At 28.5% G+C, this 17,200-nt stretch overlaps 2 protein-coding genes across 8 annotated transcripts in view; one reads left to right on the top strand and one right to left on the bottom strand.

Annotated features, from left to right (window-relative positions):
- The first annotated feature begins 1,301 nt into the window (after nucleotides 1-1,301).
- LOC129971166 (probable phospholipid-transporting ATPase IIB) overlaps nucleotides 1,302-17,200 on the top strand; it is a 52,879-nt gene continuing 36,980 nt past the window's right edge. Inside the window, exons 1-2 of one of the 5 annotated variants that reach the window (XM_056084681.1) lie at nucleotides 1,302-1,405; nucleotides 15,963-16,133. In XM_056084681.1, the coding sequence (XP_055940656.1) occupies nucleotides 1,317-1,405; nucleotides 15,963-16,133 (260 nt within the window). In that variant the 5' untranslated portion in view covers nucleotides 1,302-1,316. The other 4 variants (XM_056084685.1, XM_056084682.1, XM_056084684.1 and 1 more) reach the window with 4 other exon arrangements.
- On the bottom strand, nucleotides 5,345-12,499 carry LOC129971167 (aminoacyl tRNA synthase complex-interacting multifunctional protein 1-like). 3 transcript variants are annotated; one of them, XM_056084689.1, is made up of 3 exons: nucleotides 12,388-12,442; nucleotides 10,423-10,506; nucleotides 5,345-6,355 (listed from the first exon to the last, which is right to left on the bottom strand). In XM_056084689.1, exon 3 carries the CDS (start codon nucleotides 6,350-6,352, stop codon nucleotides 5,390-5,392), a length of 963 nt encoding a protein of 320 aa, XP_055940664.1. In that variant the 5' UTR covers nucleotides 6,353-6,355; nucleotides 10,423-10,506; nucleotides 12,388-12,442; the 3' UTR covers nucleotides 5,345-5,389. The 3 variants fall into 3 exon arrangements, with proteins under 3 accessions (XP_055940664.1, XP_055940663.1, XP_055940662.1); XM_056084688.1 differs by lacking the exon at nucleotides 10,423-10,506 and having other exon boundaries at nucleotides 12,388-12,499; XM_056084687.1 differs by lacking the exons at nucleotides 10,423-10,506; nucleotides 12,388-12,442 and adding an exon at nucleotides 12,219-12,372.

The following is a 17,200-nucleotide window of genomic DNA, read 5'->3' as shown; positions in this document are numbered from 1 at the left end:
TAAGAGAAAGTAAAGGAATTGTCAAAAATTTCGAATTAGAGATTTTGACGAATCTCCACATTTCAGACCTCCCTGAGTTCGAAAAACATATTTTTGGAAAATTATTGTCTGCATGCCTGTCTGTGACAAAGGTAACTCAAAAACTTCTTAAGCTAGATGGTTGAAATTTGGTATACAGCTTTACACCAAATTTGTAGATTTCTATCAAATTTTGAATAAACTCTTTTCAGAGGAAATACGTCTGTCCAGATATAAGTTAACAAGATAGCTACAAAACTAAGAAAGCTAGATATATGAAATTCGGTACACACATTTAACATCTATAGTGTAGACAGACACCTATGAAATCTTGAGCCAAATCCAACTGTGGGTTCACTGTATGCCGGTCTGTACTTTCAGAAATAAGTAAACGTGGTTATTAAAAGACATAATGATTTAAATATATCAAATTTGGTATAGGATTTTTTGACTACAAGTGCAGTTTTGTGTCATATCTTTGTTGCAATCGATTAAAAAAATGTGTCTAAAGCACAAATTCGATTTTCGGAAACTATTAACGGCATACCAGTGATCAATCGCCAAAAACCTCGCCAAGATTGACATGATAAATTCAATGAAAATGCTAAATTTAAGCCAGAAGTTAATATTTCCTACCTATTGTACGAAAATGCCATCCAAGGTGTTCTCTGGCACGACAAGTTTATTTGAGAATACGCGAGAAAGTTTTAAAGAGACAATTCCCCTGGTTATCTCTATTTTGCTGCTAAAATATTACAATTTCAGACCCCTTCTGATGCTAATCTGTTGGGTGTTTAATTATCTTATAGACAATAATACTTTTTGTATTAAAACATGTGTGAAAAACTCATTTATAGCTAACGGAAGATAAGAATGATAGTCACACATTTGGTTAAAGAAGATATATTTTAATATTTTGAAAAGGGAGGGGCACTTTCCAAACTAAATTTTAAATCACCGCTTTAAGAGAAGATCTCGGATTTTAATTAGTAATAATTTTAAAAAAAAAACATTCGATTTATTAACTTAAAATGCAAATGAAACCTTTTATTAGAAGAAATCTAAAAAGAAAGAAAGAAAAGAAAAGGTTTAAAAAAATATCTCTATCTTATCTATATCTCTTTGACAAACTTAATTTTGAACGGTAAAAAGAGTTGAAAGATTACTTTTATTTTTAGTAAATACAAAAAATGCCTTTAGCATTTATCTCTAGTTTGAGTTGACCAACGTCTACCAGAATGTTCTTTCAACATCTAACTTCCGGTTGAGATATCGTGACCGTTCAGCGTTCTGTCAAAATGAGGAGGTACGGCAAGCTTCACTCTTACGACTCCTCAGAAGGGACGGTTGAAGAGCGTCTGAAGCTACTGTCATATGTGCATGACAGGTAAGGTTCTTTTTTCAGATGTATGTATTCACTAAAGTGAAAACTCTGTTGGCCTTCACAAATACAACGTGAAAGATTCCATTTTTTAAAAACTATTTCTTCCTGTTGTGCACTAAAGCGGAAAGTGAATGAAAACAGCTGCGAAAATAGAAAAGAGTTGGGTGTAAATGTAGTTATAATACTGAAAATTTTCTTTTAATCCGTTAACAACAAAACCTCGTCGATAACTGTATATATGTTTTTAAATCATCTTTTTGTGTTTTGTGATGGCATCTATAAAAATTTCAACCTGCGAATTCCATTATACATGTTTTTTATTCTATCAGTTATAATCAAATAAATATCCAAAATCGCACAGATGGTTTAAAATTAAAACATCATGATTTTATATTTCAGAAAAACGAAATTAAGCATTTTAAAATAATTATACATATTATCGTCTGAAATTTAAGCATATATCGTCTGAAATTTACGCTTATATGATATACAAATTCTAATAATGCCTGTTTATAAAATCGTTACTGAAATTCATAATAGCATGAATGCATCTATCTCTCTATATAATTTTAGACTGAATCTTATATTTTCAAATTACTTTATATTGGTGTTGCTGATTACAAACAAATATATATATATATATAATATGGTCATAAGGTTTCTACAAAATTTTGTATTTTGGGAATCAATTTTATACGAAACTAAAAAAAAAAAAAAAAAAAAAAAAATGTTACAATTCAAAGATAGTATTATATTTAAAGATAATTATCTTTAATTGAATTTTCAATAAAAAAGTGTTACATCATTATGTATTAAATAATGTTTTTATTAATTTGGTGCATTTCCATTAACAGAGAATTTTATTTTTGGCATCTTTATCCTCTGAAATTTATCCATTATCTTGGCCTCTAAAAAAAATTGTTTATTGCAGATTGCTTGTTTTTAGCCGAGATATCTTCATAAATTTCGCTAAGTTTTCAATTCCTCGAAAACTGCATGGTCCTTTTAATAGAGAAAATTCATTTAGAAAATATAACTTCAATTGTTCGAATAGTCCAAATTTTAATGACGTATTTTTGGGTGTCATATATACTTTCAAAAGATATATTTAAGACACCTTTTTTTTTCCATATGACTTGTTTTATCTTTTAAGAAATGAATTTTTTACTTGATTCTTCTCTCATTTTCTGGTGGGGCCTAAAAGTTCTGAAATTTTGCAAAGTTGTATGTTTTCGCTGACAATGCAATGTTTTAATAATTTTCAGAACTTAATCACCAGTTAATCGATTTATTGAGTTAATTTTTTTATTCCATTAGGGTACTGGTATTTGGAAGTGAATTTGGGAAATAAATTTATTACATAATATTTAGCATAGTGAATTACATATAATATATATTGAAATAACAAATATTGAAATGATATTGAAATATAGCCGATTGTCAGCAGCGGCGCTTTGATTAATTTAAGATCTTGAAAAATCACTTATGCATTTAATTTTCTTTTTAAAAGACATATTGTTATGTCCAGAAATTGAGATATTATGGATGGAAGAAATATATACTTTAACCCCTTAACTGGAGCGCCCGAGTGTAGTCAGTATATCAATAAACATATATTCTCAAGAAAAGCATTAAGTCATTATTATTCTATACAGGAATTATGTGAAATACATGAACATCACACGTTCCATATACTCTTGAATCAATACGAAAACACCTCACCAAAACATTAAGAAACCTTTTAATCAAATAGCAGAAAAAACAACGCAGTTAAAGGGTTAAAAAGCAAATATCAAAGAAATCAGTGTGGAATATCATTACTTTTTAATTTTCTCATATACGAAATATTAAACACATATTTGGAATAATGTATGTCTATGAACATCATAATTCAAAAATGCTTTTAACAGATGAAATTTGGTATGTTCTGTTTATACCAAATTTGATATGTATTGTTTATACCAAATTTGTAGATAGCTATCAAATTTCGAGTGAAACTCAATCAATAGTACCCTATCTATCTGTGTGAAACTAAACACGGCCACTACTAAGCGAAAAAAGCCAGATAGAATTGGCACACAGTTTTGACATCTAAAATGAATTCTATTAAATTTTGAATCAAATACATCGAAGAGTCGACTGTCTATCAGTCCGTACATTCACATGCATGTAAACACGATAACTTAAAAATGAAATTATTTAGATAAATCAAATTTCGTATGATATCTTATTAGAAAAATTATAATTCTGGGTTACATTTTGGTTTCAATCTGCCGAAAATAGTGTTATGCATATTTGGATTTCTTTACAATATGAGTACAAAACTCTCACATGCGGGATTCTGTTAATAAAAATTTGAACACTCATGGTTTTCACGGTATTTCTCAAAGTTCACAACTTCATACGGATATACGTTTTGCACCGGGTGATTCAAAAGTCCGTTAACATTTGAAAACTATAGTTTATGGAATAATGTAGATAGACAAGTTGTGCAAGTTTGAGGTTCGAACTCGCTACGTTAGGGTTCATAGCCGATTAACAAAACCACTAGACAAAAATGTATACTCCTCTCCAGAACTTGTTATCTGGCTTATGATGTTACCGCCACAAAATAAATATAGACAGACTTGCTTGAAACGACAGGGAGTTTAACTGAAATAAAAAAAAATGAAAAAAGGTCAATAGATGATTCGTTATATGATAATAAATGCAATAATTAGCATAACTGACTTTTAGCAGAGTTTTTTCTTTATAACAATATCTGTAGCCCAAGAACAATGTTAACAGCATATCTGTAGGCGTGGTGAGAAACTGTCGTCAAATGTTGACTTTTAACTTCCCTGAAGTCGGACGACTGCGGTAGACTTGCGACTTCAAGCAACCTTACATTCCACGGCAGTTCTAGGATTTTCAGTTGTCCAAACTCTGCAGTTGTAGGGAGTTGACAGACCCTGGGAGTATGAAATGGGCTTCGTCGGTTCACAACACGTTAAGAAAAACAACCGTCATCTTATGTTTTTTTTTTAAAAAAAAAAGTTTCAATAAAACCTTCATGTCATTTCAAGGATTTGTGTGAATTTTTACCTCTTAATCTATGTTATTCAGTGAATTACTGAATTTTCAAATTGTAACGGACTTTTGAATCAAGCGGTACTCTGCTGGGTTGGAATTTGCATCTCGGATCAATTTCTTTGAAATCAAATTAACAAAAAATTAAACAAGATTTTGACGGAATTGTGAACATTTTATTGTTGTTGTTTCTGATGGCACTTGCCATGCCAAGCCCGCTGATTTCGAATTCAGCGATTTTTAGCCGGGAGAGAGCGTCTCTTGTTTTTAGTAGCGCCAACTAGGGCCAAGAGTAGAAAATTTGATTACAATATATAATTTATCGCCGCTTTAAAATTAAAACAAATCTATCTTATTTGATACCAATTTAACCGCCCGGCAGGGTTTCCTTGAATTTTAACAGTTTTACATTATTTACAAAAATACATTTTAGCGATCCGTCAAATATATAAACTCGAGATATTCTTCTATTGATGTGTAAACTAAAGAAGGATTAGCCTTATTTTCTATGCAATTGATATGAGAAATAAGAAAGTGAAGTTACAGTACCACGTAAATGAACTCGACAATTATAGTTTTAAGTGTTATAACGTCATGAGACGACTTGAATGTATACTGACGGTTCACATACAAAATGAAAGAAGCAGGTAAATAAAACGTGACTTTAATTTCTGTCACAATCTGATGCTTAAAAATATTTTCTTAATAGAATTATGAGCATCAAAGTTATGAACAAGAGATTTAACATAGCTAATATTGCCAACTAACCAGATGCTCGTTAAAAATGGCTAGTTAAGATTATCAACATACGAGAATAAGGAAAATGCACAATAAATATAATATTAAAATAAATAAATAAATAAAAAAGATACATCGGATTTCAAAATAATTTTATTCAGGTATCTATAGAATATTCAATTATTTAATTTGCACATTAGTAAGTGTTGTTGATTTAATCACACCTTTATCAGCGACTTTCAAAGGAGCAGACTTATAAGTGGCGTTGCAATCGCCATCCGTTTTAAGATCAGGAGCAACTTGCTCAAATATTTTCTTCTTCGGATTTAACAAAGAATCGGGTTCCCCAGGATACTGATCACATATAACTCTGTCGCCTGGAGCACTACCTGGAGGGGGTGTTAATATTTCGACTTTTTCTGGGGTGGAGGCACACATTACCATCGCTTCCGAAGTGATGCCTCTCATTTTTGCAGGTTTTAGGTTGCAGAGTACAACCACCAAACGATTCTGCATTTCTTCTAAAGGTACAAATTTAACAAGACCTGAAACTACAGTTCTTGGTTTTTCTTCTCCCACATCGATTTCTTCAACGTACAAGCTCTCAGCATCTGGGTGTTTCTTGGCATTGAGAATGCGACCAATTCTGAGATCAAGGCGGCTGACATTAACTTCTTTATTTTCTTCGGCAGGTTGCTTATCTTGTTTGGCTGGTTTTGGCGCTTTTTCTTTCTTTGGCGCAGCTGAATCTTTCTTCACTTGACTGGATTCTTTCTTGGGTGCACTTTGCTGTGATTCACTTTTAGGTGTAGCAGCAGCTTTTGATGCAGATTCGGGCGCAGGTGTAGTTGGTGTATTGGCTACTGGGTCTTTTGGGACAGAGTTAACTTTATTTGCATCAGAAGGTAAAGGATACTGTTTTATACCAGTCATTGTTTCCAATTCAATGACTCTGGTCTTCCAAAATTCAAGTTCCTTCTTCAGCTGTAGATTCTTTTCTTTGATCTCACTTGTCAGCTGTTCCTGCTTAACTTTGGCAGCAGCTTTTTGCAACAGTGGAAGCTCTTTTTGAATAAATTTTATAATTTCTTCTCCCTTGGCATTATTTTGCTGTATCCTTTGTAGTATTTCTTCGTTCACCATTTTCTGCAAGTATATACAAAAAAGAAAATACTTTAAAAAATTCATTAAAAAAAACACTGTAGAAAGAACATGATTAAACCCATCCAATTAAAAATATTTAAATACTGGATGTCCCTGAATTCATGGACCAAACTTTAATAGCAAATAAAATACTTATACAATTTTTTTTTTTTTTTTTTCCTTCTGTATAGCACGCGGTTGGAAATGAAATGTAGTGGTAGAAACAAGAAATGCTGAGGACCGAATGCCCGCATCTAGTTTCTTGACATAAAATGAACCGCTCTCACAAAATTGGCAGTGTAAAGACGACAAATTATTGTGATCCGGTTTTGTTCTATTGCGAAGTGTTTATGGTACAACTTTAACGCCTCTCTTCCGTAATAATTCGCAGTCCAATGCATAAAATGCATTCTGCTTTCTTAGAAAGTGTAAATCGATCATCAAGCAAAAACATAATTTAATACTACAGAATCGTTTGAAATTCGCGTAATTCCATTCAAACTCAACAAAATAGTTTTGCCGACGATTAGACAAGGCTAACTAAATAAATCTCCATAAGTATTCGATATTTTCTTCCCAAAAATTCATCTTTATTTAAGCTACATCATTAAACTTGTATATCGTCTGCTCTAAAAATATTATGCGAATAAATAGCTTTTTTTTTTTTTCCCCCATTTCCTCAGCATTTCTTATTTCTTTATCCTACATTTTTCATTTCCGATCGGATACTGTTATATAAAAGGTGTTTCTCTATATGTAATTTACCTATCCTCAAAGTCAGCGCACGAATTCTGAGATATCCTGTATAACTGCCAATACAATGAACAGATATAACCGATTTTTACCAATTTTCAGAAACCGATATATAATATTTTCTTCAACTGAACTAACTGTTAAGATGGCTTTTGTAACTTTCCTGATGGTGTAAATTTACCTTGTGTAAGGTGTATGTTTGCGCATTCGTTGAAGGGTAATACACAACTTTGAATTTCGCAATTTTCCCCCTACCTGTCGTTTTTATTTTTCCCATTTTTGAAGGATAGGGCAATAATAATTAGCCCTTCTCCTTACAACAACTTTTTTTTTTTTTTTTTTTTTCCATTTTGACTGTCATGACATTGTATAGCTACGCCACAGTATTTGTGAAAATGATCATTTGAAAAAATCATAGTAACGCTCATTTTGTCAATATGAAAAAAGTATATGAGAAGTGTTAACTCATTTATAACTTGTGCAAAATGTACCTCGTGTTTTTTTTTTTTTTTTTCATTGGTATGTGACTTACTCTTATAGTAAAGTTATGCACGTATATAATTCTTTTTTTTAATTAATTAATTCTGACACATTATTCTACGAAAACAGTTATACAAAGCAAATTTTTTATTAAACTATTTGAATTCTACCACTGCTTGAGTAACAGTACACAATTGGTATAGAATGCCCAATAATATAGTCTTCACGATATTGTATGTCATTCAGAATATCGACAGCATCTTGAAGATATCGTATGCTAATAGGAAAAGATAAAGCAGAAGAAATGTCTATCCTTTTTAAATAGACAAAAGCATGGAACCTTTTATCCTCCAAAACAATTAATGGGTACTAAGCCAAAAGAATGTTTCAAAATTTTCAGTTGACAAAACAAAAGGCAGAGATAAATTCCTTTTAATCAGAGTTAAGTCATTAATTTGCTTGCAATTGTTAAACAAGAGCAACTAAACAATGCAATGATCTGGATGAGATAAGAACAATGAAACCCAAAGGAATATTAGAGTGATATTCTTGTGATGAAGAACAAAAATAGTTATGAAGAAAAATTTTAAATTATTCAAAAAATATATCAAATTATGTAGAAATTAAAATTAAATTTTGCAGTGAAAATTAAGTTTTTAACTTCTAGAAAATTCAGCTATCAAAAAATATTTCATGCAAGTCTTTTGTTATGATAATTGCCTAATTTGAATGATTATTCTATCTTTAATAATAAAATATTAGAAAATGAAAATTCCAAACTTTTTCACCATTTACACTCTTTTCAGCATGACTTGTTTTTAAAATTTCAAATCGAAATATCAATCAATCTGCAACCTATCCCTCACTGTTCAAATGCAAATCCACTGTCTTAAAAATATGATAACTCTGTTCACAAAACAACATGAGCAAAGTATTATACATAGTTTAAAATTAAATTAAATCTTAATTAATTTTCTAATTTTTATTTTAAATTAACTCATATAAACTTCATTCTAAAATGTTCTCCTATTTCCTGATTCAATTTATAGTTTTTATTTAACTATTTTTAACACACACTCCAGAAAATTGATAGCTTCAGCATTTTCTAACGCTCCGAGCGAAGGGATTAAAAAAAATCTCTAATGCTTACAACATTTTTTTTAAAGATACACAAGATTCCTTCTTCTAAGTCTACATATGTCAAGGAAATCCCTATCAAAATTGCACAGTAAAATTACTGAGGGGAAAATTTTCTGAGTCTTTTGCTCTTATATTGTGATAGGAACCAATGTCAGTTAATCATTGTTCCATGTCCATAATATTTCTCCTGTGATGAAATAAATCAAAGTTAAATTTCAAAAAGTTTCTTTTTTTTAGCTACACATCTGCAAAATTATGCTTATATATATATATATATGTGTGTGTGTGTGTGTGTAATGATATTTTAAACTCTTAATTTAATCGAAATTAATTTCCAAAACTTTATCTTAATTTAGCCCATAGTAACTTCATTCTAAAATATTTTGTTATTTCATGATCCAATTCCACTTTCGGTTTAATAATTTGTCCTCTTGATTGATAAAAATTATGCGCAATCACTTCTACGTATTAAATGAAAATGATATATTTGGTGCCCTTGAAAAGGTATCAAAGGTCACCACGTGTATTGAAATGGCACTTGGCCAAAAATCCTATGTCATATAAGACTAGTGACCATTTGTTTCGCCCCTTTTTGCTTCTTAATTCTGCTTTTGTGCCACACTGCATCTTCTTGTACAAAACCATGTCTGCCACTTGGAATAGAATAAAACGAAATTAAAGATACAAAGTCTCTTCACTGCTTGTCCAACCTGCATTCTACTTCAACCAAAATATGTTACATATTATTTAATTAACCGGAATCGAAATAATCTTATATATATATATATATATTTAGGAGGTCTATTTTTTTAAATGTCCAATGAACCAAAACAAATGCAGAAAACAAAATCAGATTATTACCAAAAGTTATGTACAAACATGGTTACTCTTTGACATAATCACTGTGAAGATTCAGGCATTTGTGGAGTAGAGAGATTTAAGTAAGGGAAGAGTCAGTCTATCTGATTCCCTTTTGAATCCCGTTGCAGTCAGTAACGCAAAATAGGTTTTAACATTTATTTGAAAATCCACATTAGTCTGAAAGTTTTGGCATCGTAGCCAGTTCTACAATTTTCTGCTTACATGGGAAATTGAGTATTTTCATGCAGCTACTTTACTGGGTTATTGATATGATTAAGATTTTTACATATTCCAGATTCTGCAAATTTTATTCTTCCCACTTTATTTTAATGAAGAGAAAATCAAGGTTTTCATATGATTCTTTTAAAATTACAGCATGAGTTACATAAATGGAAGCTGGAATATTACTATTTATTATCATTACCAGTCATCTGTTAAACTTTTCTTTCTAAAATCAACAAATAGTCTTCCCTGTTGTGGATTCATGATCCAAGAAATATAAATGAAGTATATATCGAGAAATATTTATACTATACATATGCTATTGTTTTTGGGGAAAACACTGATTCCTTTCCTCCACCCCCCTATTTTTTGTGCCAAAATGTTGTTCATGCTGCAAATAACTTTTTACAAGCAAACATAAAATCAGAGGCAAACAGTACAGATTTAATAAATGAAATGCTTCCTTTGTGCATAATTTTCACTGTGTTAACAACTGTAACTTACTGTTTTCATTATTGGCATTCTAATGTAGGTAAGCAAAAATTAATTTTCAATTCTACTAGCAATTTACAAAAATATTTCACATTAATTCTATCAAATACACAGTTCCTTACATAATGCAAACACAGTTTTCTTTGTCTTGTGTCATTTTTCTCATATTCTCTTCCAATTAAAGCGCAATTTCTTCAAATAATATTCTAAAATAAATTTTATCAAAATAGAATAAAATGTAGGAATTTATCAACTGATTATTGATGATTAAAAATCAATTAGAATTTTTAAATATCACTTCTTTCTGTTAACATAAGCCTTCACTCACAGTATTGCCTGTTTAAGATTTCCAAATAAAAATTATAAAATATGCAAATTATTAAAAAAAAAAATTTTATGCAAACAGATATTTGAAAGACAGTCTATGACATTGTAATATACATATATTTTTGAAAAATCTGTTGAAAAATCCAACAGAGTATTTTCACGTAGATCACAAAATGGCATATTATTATATATATATTAAATTACTGATATAAAATGGCAAATGCTGTTAAATAAAAAAAATTATAAAAAGGAAGTAATAAGATGCAAGAAACTGCAAAATGCAATTCCCATATAAAATTTAATTAAATGACAAAAATTAACTATTGCATATATATATATATATATATATATATAATACAAAATTTTATATATATGCAATTATATAATGGATAATAATACAGAAAATTTTATATCCACAAAACAATAATAGTACATAGTAACATATTATTTTAAAGAGTTTAGCTAATTTCTAATCATGAAACCAAAAATCAAAGGTAAGCAGATGTCAAATATTTTTCTAACAGAAAAAATTCTGATATAGGCTAAAAACCAAAGGAAGACAAAAATTCAATCTATAAATACAGCTTGGCTAGGCACTGAAAATGCAAAGTGCACGCAATAAATTAGTTCACAGAATAGATCTGTAAGTATTTTATTTTTTTTAAATATAGAAATTGCATTATGAAAATATTTTAATGTTTTCCAAACAATTTATAATCTGATTATTTAATAATTTTACTCCTTCATTTATATCATTAAATGATTATATGTAAAAATACTAAAATTTCTGTTTTTACATTCCATGCTTCTTGGTGATACTTATTCTCTTATATTTTTCAAATCATACAATCAATAACTACCAAACCTTGATGATTTCACACCTGAATCTTTCTGCACAATGTCATTCCTTTTATGCATAAAGATTTCTTTCTTTCTTCCTTTTTTTTTTTCATTCTATACACTATATAACAGAAAATGACACAAGCCAAGATCTCCTACAGTTCAGAATTCCCACTATATTATGTAAGAAGTGAAAGATCTGTTGTGACTTGAAGTAAGGAGGAGAATAAAAGTTTCAACAGTGTGCTTTTATCTTCCCTCAAAAATATTACACAATTTTCATTTGATAAAGCTAATAACAATAGCAGTTATAATTATAAAAGCCCAAAAAAAATTCGAATATGGAATTTTTTTCTAAAAATAACAATAAAAATTGGTATTTTACAACGTTATGATATTAAAAACCATTTGTAATTGTTAGTAATGAGCTATTTTTTAAAAACTAAATTCATTAAACCGCTTTAAGTAACTATACACTTTCGTAAATAAAAATGAAATGAAAAATCAAAGTAAATATTTCATGCTTTACTTTCCTGAACAGTGTTGTTTAAATGCAATTTTTCGTAATAACTAATACAAGATAACAAAATGTTATAAAGTGCTGGAATCGCAAATATTTCCTTCCTAATTACCAATTCGTCTAATTCTGCATTTTTAATAGTTCAAGAAAAATTTTACATTTTAATGTAGCACCATTAATCTTAAAACGATTATTAAACAAAGGTGATTTTCAGTAGGAGATTCGATTTACCTGGTGCACATTAATATAAGATAATGCTTTCAAAACCTTATCGAAAATAGTAATCCTCCGTAAGTAAAATGTAGAAATATGCAGCATCACTATTCCGTAAATTTAAAACATTCTGGTTACCGCTGCTAAACTTTAGGGTATTTTAAGGGCAAAAAATTACTACAATTACCTTACTAGCACTTTTTTAAATCCAAAGAAAAGTATGCAAATTCAATATTAAATTAATTTTAAGTTACAACGTGCACCAACCACAGAAACCAGAAACGAAAACAAAAGGTTTAGAAGTATTTGTGCTGCTTAAGAGTCCTTAAAGATGAACAACGAAAATTTTAGGTCCGCCTTCAACACAATACATTTGTATTTCTTCTTAATTTTTAAGCATTTATTGCATATACCATCATGAATATTATTTATATTACAAAGTTTACTGAATAAAAAGACAGTGATACTCATTTTTTTCTTATATGATGTCCAATGTAACAATAATAAAGTTTAAAATTAATTACAAAAAAAAAACAAAGAGAAAGAGAAATAAAAAGATAACAAGCTCCTAATATAAAATTAGTTTTCACATCAAAGACTTTATTTGAACTAGTTCATTTTTGGTTACCAAAAAAATGATAATTTTCTTCGAAATGAAAACAAAAAGAAAAGTGATTGCACAATTATTACATCTCAACATTTTGACAAGACACCATGATAAGAAATGAAGTGAGTTGTCAAACATCTTAATTATTAATAGTTTCTTTTTACGAATTTGTTTTGTAATTTTTTAACTAATAGTAATCACTTTTAAATATGAATGCATTTGGGCTAATCTTGAATTAGCTAAACAAGAATTATCTTTGAAAATTTAGAGAAAATAGTTATATTTCTAATCCTTGGTTCTAATACAATTTTTGTGTTTGACATTTTCTTTCTGTTTACATTATAATTTAATTTGCAAATACAAACAATACCTTTACTGCTGGTCGAAAGACGTTAATTGATTATTGTGCGATATTTTCTGGCAGTATTTTTGTGTTCTTTGTTTATCTCCGTCACGTGAATGTCAAGTTCAATGGTTACTATTCGAAAGTAACTGTGGCAGGTGTTTAGTGATGTCATCATATAGGTAATGAATGACCAGCACACGAACAGCATGAATATACAGAATGCTGACGCATAAATACTCTGTAGAAGCAGAACCTGAAAGCATCAGCCTGAGGGAAAGGTCTAGGTAATTATAGATATACTGAACGGTGCTTTAACGGTTTGTTGTGTGTGTTTTTTTTTCAGTTGTTTTCATGACTAGAAATTTCGTTCTGTCGATCAGAAGGTATATATACAGCTGCTTTCTCAAAAGCAGTACATTGCTGTGCTGTTTAAACTTTAAGTTAATTGATATTTTTCTCAAAACTATATTTTTCTTTCAGTGACATTGCAAGCGATGTCCTTTTTATAAAAGAGTTCTGAATATTTTATGCTTTACGATATGTTATGCGTTGCTAAAATTGTATTTACCATCATTTTGTGATACCGTCTTTTTGAAAAGTAATTTTTTTAGCCGTTTTACTTTGTTGTTGTTTTTTTAAATCTATATTTTGTCAGTTTTATATTTTAAAATAATTTTATATGCGCTTATTCGTGAAACAACTTGTATTTCGCTGAATTTGAAAACAATTTAAATTTGTAGTTTATACAATATTTCGTACATTATTTTATTAAATTGTGATATTCTGCTAAATGTTTGAAAGTAAAATGAATTTTAAATATTAGTGATTGTAGTGATATATATTAGTGATTGTATTTAAAGTAATGTATCTGAAGATTTAAGATGTTTATGAAATGATTTTCAGTTCATTTGTTAGTGGAACATATATAATCCTATTAAGGATTTTTTTTTCAGTTGAAATAAAAGATATTTTCTTTCTTTAATCATTTAAATGAAAAGATTCTATTGAAATGTATAGAATTTTAAATAAAATAAATTGTTTTAGATTCCTTGCCTCTTTGTTTTTTTCCTGTCATGTTTGAAATGCTGAAGATTTTAGTGAACCATTTATTTCAATTTTTTAAATTAAGATATAGTTTATAATGTTTCTTTTTAAATGCTCATTGCCATCTTTTGTAGTTTCTGTTGTTTAAAAATTATTTACAATCCTTTTTTATTAAACAAATTAAAAATGCAGCAGCAATTATCATTCTTTCAAAAACCATCCTTCAGAAATTCTGATGCATCTTATCTTTTTTTTTTTTTTTTTCCCGAAAAGGATGTCTTTTGTTTAAGGTTTTGCATCAGCATTGATATTAAATTTCTGTATTTAAATACTTAATTTTATTTTAAATTGTAATATTTTCTATATTATTGGAATTCTAGTCTTAATATTTATAATTTGTTTTAATAAGTAAAACAATAGAACTAAAAACTGAGTCCCAAGTACACATAAAGGAATTTTTATCTGCTTTACATATCATGTGTTGTATTTATTTTATAATTTTAAGGACAATTTACTTTAAAAAACGTTTCATCAAGAATTTGAATAGGTTAATCTTAATAAGAAAAAAAAAAAAATTCGTACATTATATGTTTTTTATTCCCCCCTAAATATAAAAGTTTTAACATCCTTCATTTTGTCTCTTCCTCCCACACTTTCATGATTTGAAAATGATAGATCAAGAACTAGATATGTAATACTCTTGCAGAAGTGTTAATTTCAAATATTTTTGACATTTCTAAAAGGTTTTTTTTTTTTTTTTTTTCTAGAATTTTTTTACTTGAACTTAGCTCTAGTAATTTTTTTTTTTCCCTCTTGCCGAGTTTTAAGCTTATATGTGAAAAAAATAAATGTTTACATTTCTAAACTTTTAAAAATCTGTTTGTATTAAAATCTATTTATTCTAAATCTTTGAGACAAAATATAATTAAAAAACTGTGTAATTTTTAAATGATTTTAAATTGCAGAATTATCAGCTATGCAAATATATGTATTGTTGTTCAAATGAAGGGTACTTTGACATTAATTGTTTGAATTTCAAACTTAATACATGAATAAATATTTATCCAGCATATTCCTGGATATTTTGTTACAAGGAATTGCATTACTTTATTTCATTGCAACCATTACTTTAGAAAACTATATAAAGAGATTATATTTTATTGTTTAATCAAATGAAAGGAATAGTCCATAATATGATTTGAGTAAAATTTGTTTCCTTGCAAGTTTATATATAAAAAAAGTATGTTATTGAGATTAAAATTTCATCACACAAGACTTAGTGAGTTGTAATGAATTGGAAATGGTTGGAGGATTAAGAATTTTCTGTTTCAAGTCAGTGATTTTTATTGGCATGTAGATCAATGGAAAAAGTCTGTTCTAAATATAATTTATTGGGAAATTTTTCATCCATTTTCTGTTAGTTCAGAAAGTACCTTTTTTAACATTATAATTAATTTTTGCTTTCTTTTATTGATTTTGTGAAGCATAATAAGTTGAAATGAAGTTAGTTTCAGAAGTTGTAAATTTTCATTGTGTCCTCACTTGAACTTAAATAATTTCAGGCTTTCATTCAAAATATGTTATAAATAAAATTTAATTCTATAGTAATAGTTCTCTACTCATTAGATCCTTATGCAGGTTGAGAGCCACCAATCTGAAATCCCTCAAATTTCATAATTATTTCATACAGCAGTTTATTAAGGATTATCTTGAATTTCGATTATAGGTTTATGTATTTTTTTTTTTTTTTTCATTATTGTTTCAGTAACCACTTGATAAATGATTCTGTTGAGCCTATTCTAAGTAGTGATGAAGGATTCGAGGCTGGAGAAGATGATTCCTTATTAGAACCTCATTACTTGCTGCGGAAAAAAAGAAGTCTAAAATACAAGTTTTTCTGCTTTTTTTGTCATTGTCTACAGCTGTTCTGTAATAGGTAATATTTTATAAGAATATTTTAATTTTATATACTTTTTATTTTATAATAACCGATTAGGATTTTGTCAATCAATGATCTTGTTTTATATTACAATGGATTATAAATTTAATTTTTATATTTTATCTGTTTCATTAATATCAATTTGATACAGTTAATTTATTTATTGCTTGTACTTCTGTTTTTCTTCTTCTCATTATATTGATTTTTCTAAAATACTACTATATGCCTTCTCTGTTTTATTCGATTACATCTTAAGTAATTACAATTATTCTTTAATTTTCTTGAAATTTTTTTTTGTAGTAACTGTTTTGTTTTTCTCCAATCTTTATTGGTCTTATATTAAACCAAGAAAAAGGAACATGGATTATATAAAATAGAAAAATAGCATTCTTTTTATTAAATTTTATGTACTTATCAATGTTTCATTCAATTTCTAGGGAATTTTGTTTACTGTAGTGTTATCTTTAGCTGTAGACATTTACTTGAGTTAGACATTTGAAGACTATGAACCTAACTCATTTTTATTATACTAAGTTTAATTCATTTGAAATTTTAGTGAATTCTATTTGATGGTAATCTTCAGAAATAATAAATGTTTGAAAAGCATATTCTCAAAAATCTCTGCCCCCCCCCCCTTTTTTTTTTTTTGTTAAATTTTATTTTTTAATAAAAACCTGTGAGCTTCCTTAAATTATTCTCTATTATACATCCAAGTTGAATTTTTTTTAATAAATTATACATGGCTATTTGCTTTACCTAAAAAAAATTTGAGGAGGGGGGGGGGTCTTTACAGGACTCTCGCCCCCTATTAAAAGCACCCTGTTAACATTAAAAATTTATATTTTTGCCCTTATGTACCGAGGTTAAGAATAATAATTTTTAAATATCTATTTATTGTATTTTTATTTTAAAAATTAATGGACAATTTTTTAAACATGATATAATTCACTTTTATTCGACAATTGCTCTAGTATTATGCTACTTCCTGTAAATTGTTGATCTTTTCAAGAAATGCTTTTTTAAATTGGTATTGTATTTAATGAATTGTTCACCCATTTGACCAC

This window comes from Argiope bruennichi, chromosome 6, assembly GCF_947563725.1.
Source record: "Argiope bruennichi chromosome 6, qqArgBrue1.1, whole genome shotgun sequence".
Lineage (NCBI taxonomy): Eukaryota > Metazoa > Arthropoda > Arachnida > Araneae > Araneidae > Argiope > Argiope bruennichi.
The sequence above is the reverse complement of the archived record's forward strand: the minus strand, read 5'-3'. Positions and strand labels throughout refer to the sequence as shown.

What these genes read in the sequence shown, in the direction of transcription:
- LOC129971167 (XM_056084687.1), bottom strand. Translation starts at nt 12,305, where the DNA reads ATGCTGCATATTTCTACATTTTACTTACGGAGGATTACTATTTTCGAT. An exon ending in CTTATATTAATGTGCACCAG is followed by an intron (nt 6,356 to 12,218) that starts GTAAATCGAATC and finishes ATATACTTGCAG; the next exon opens with AAAATGGTGAACGAAGAAAT.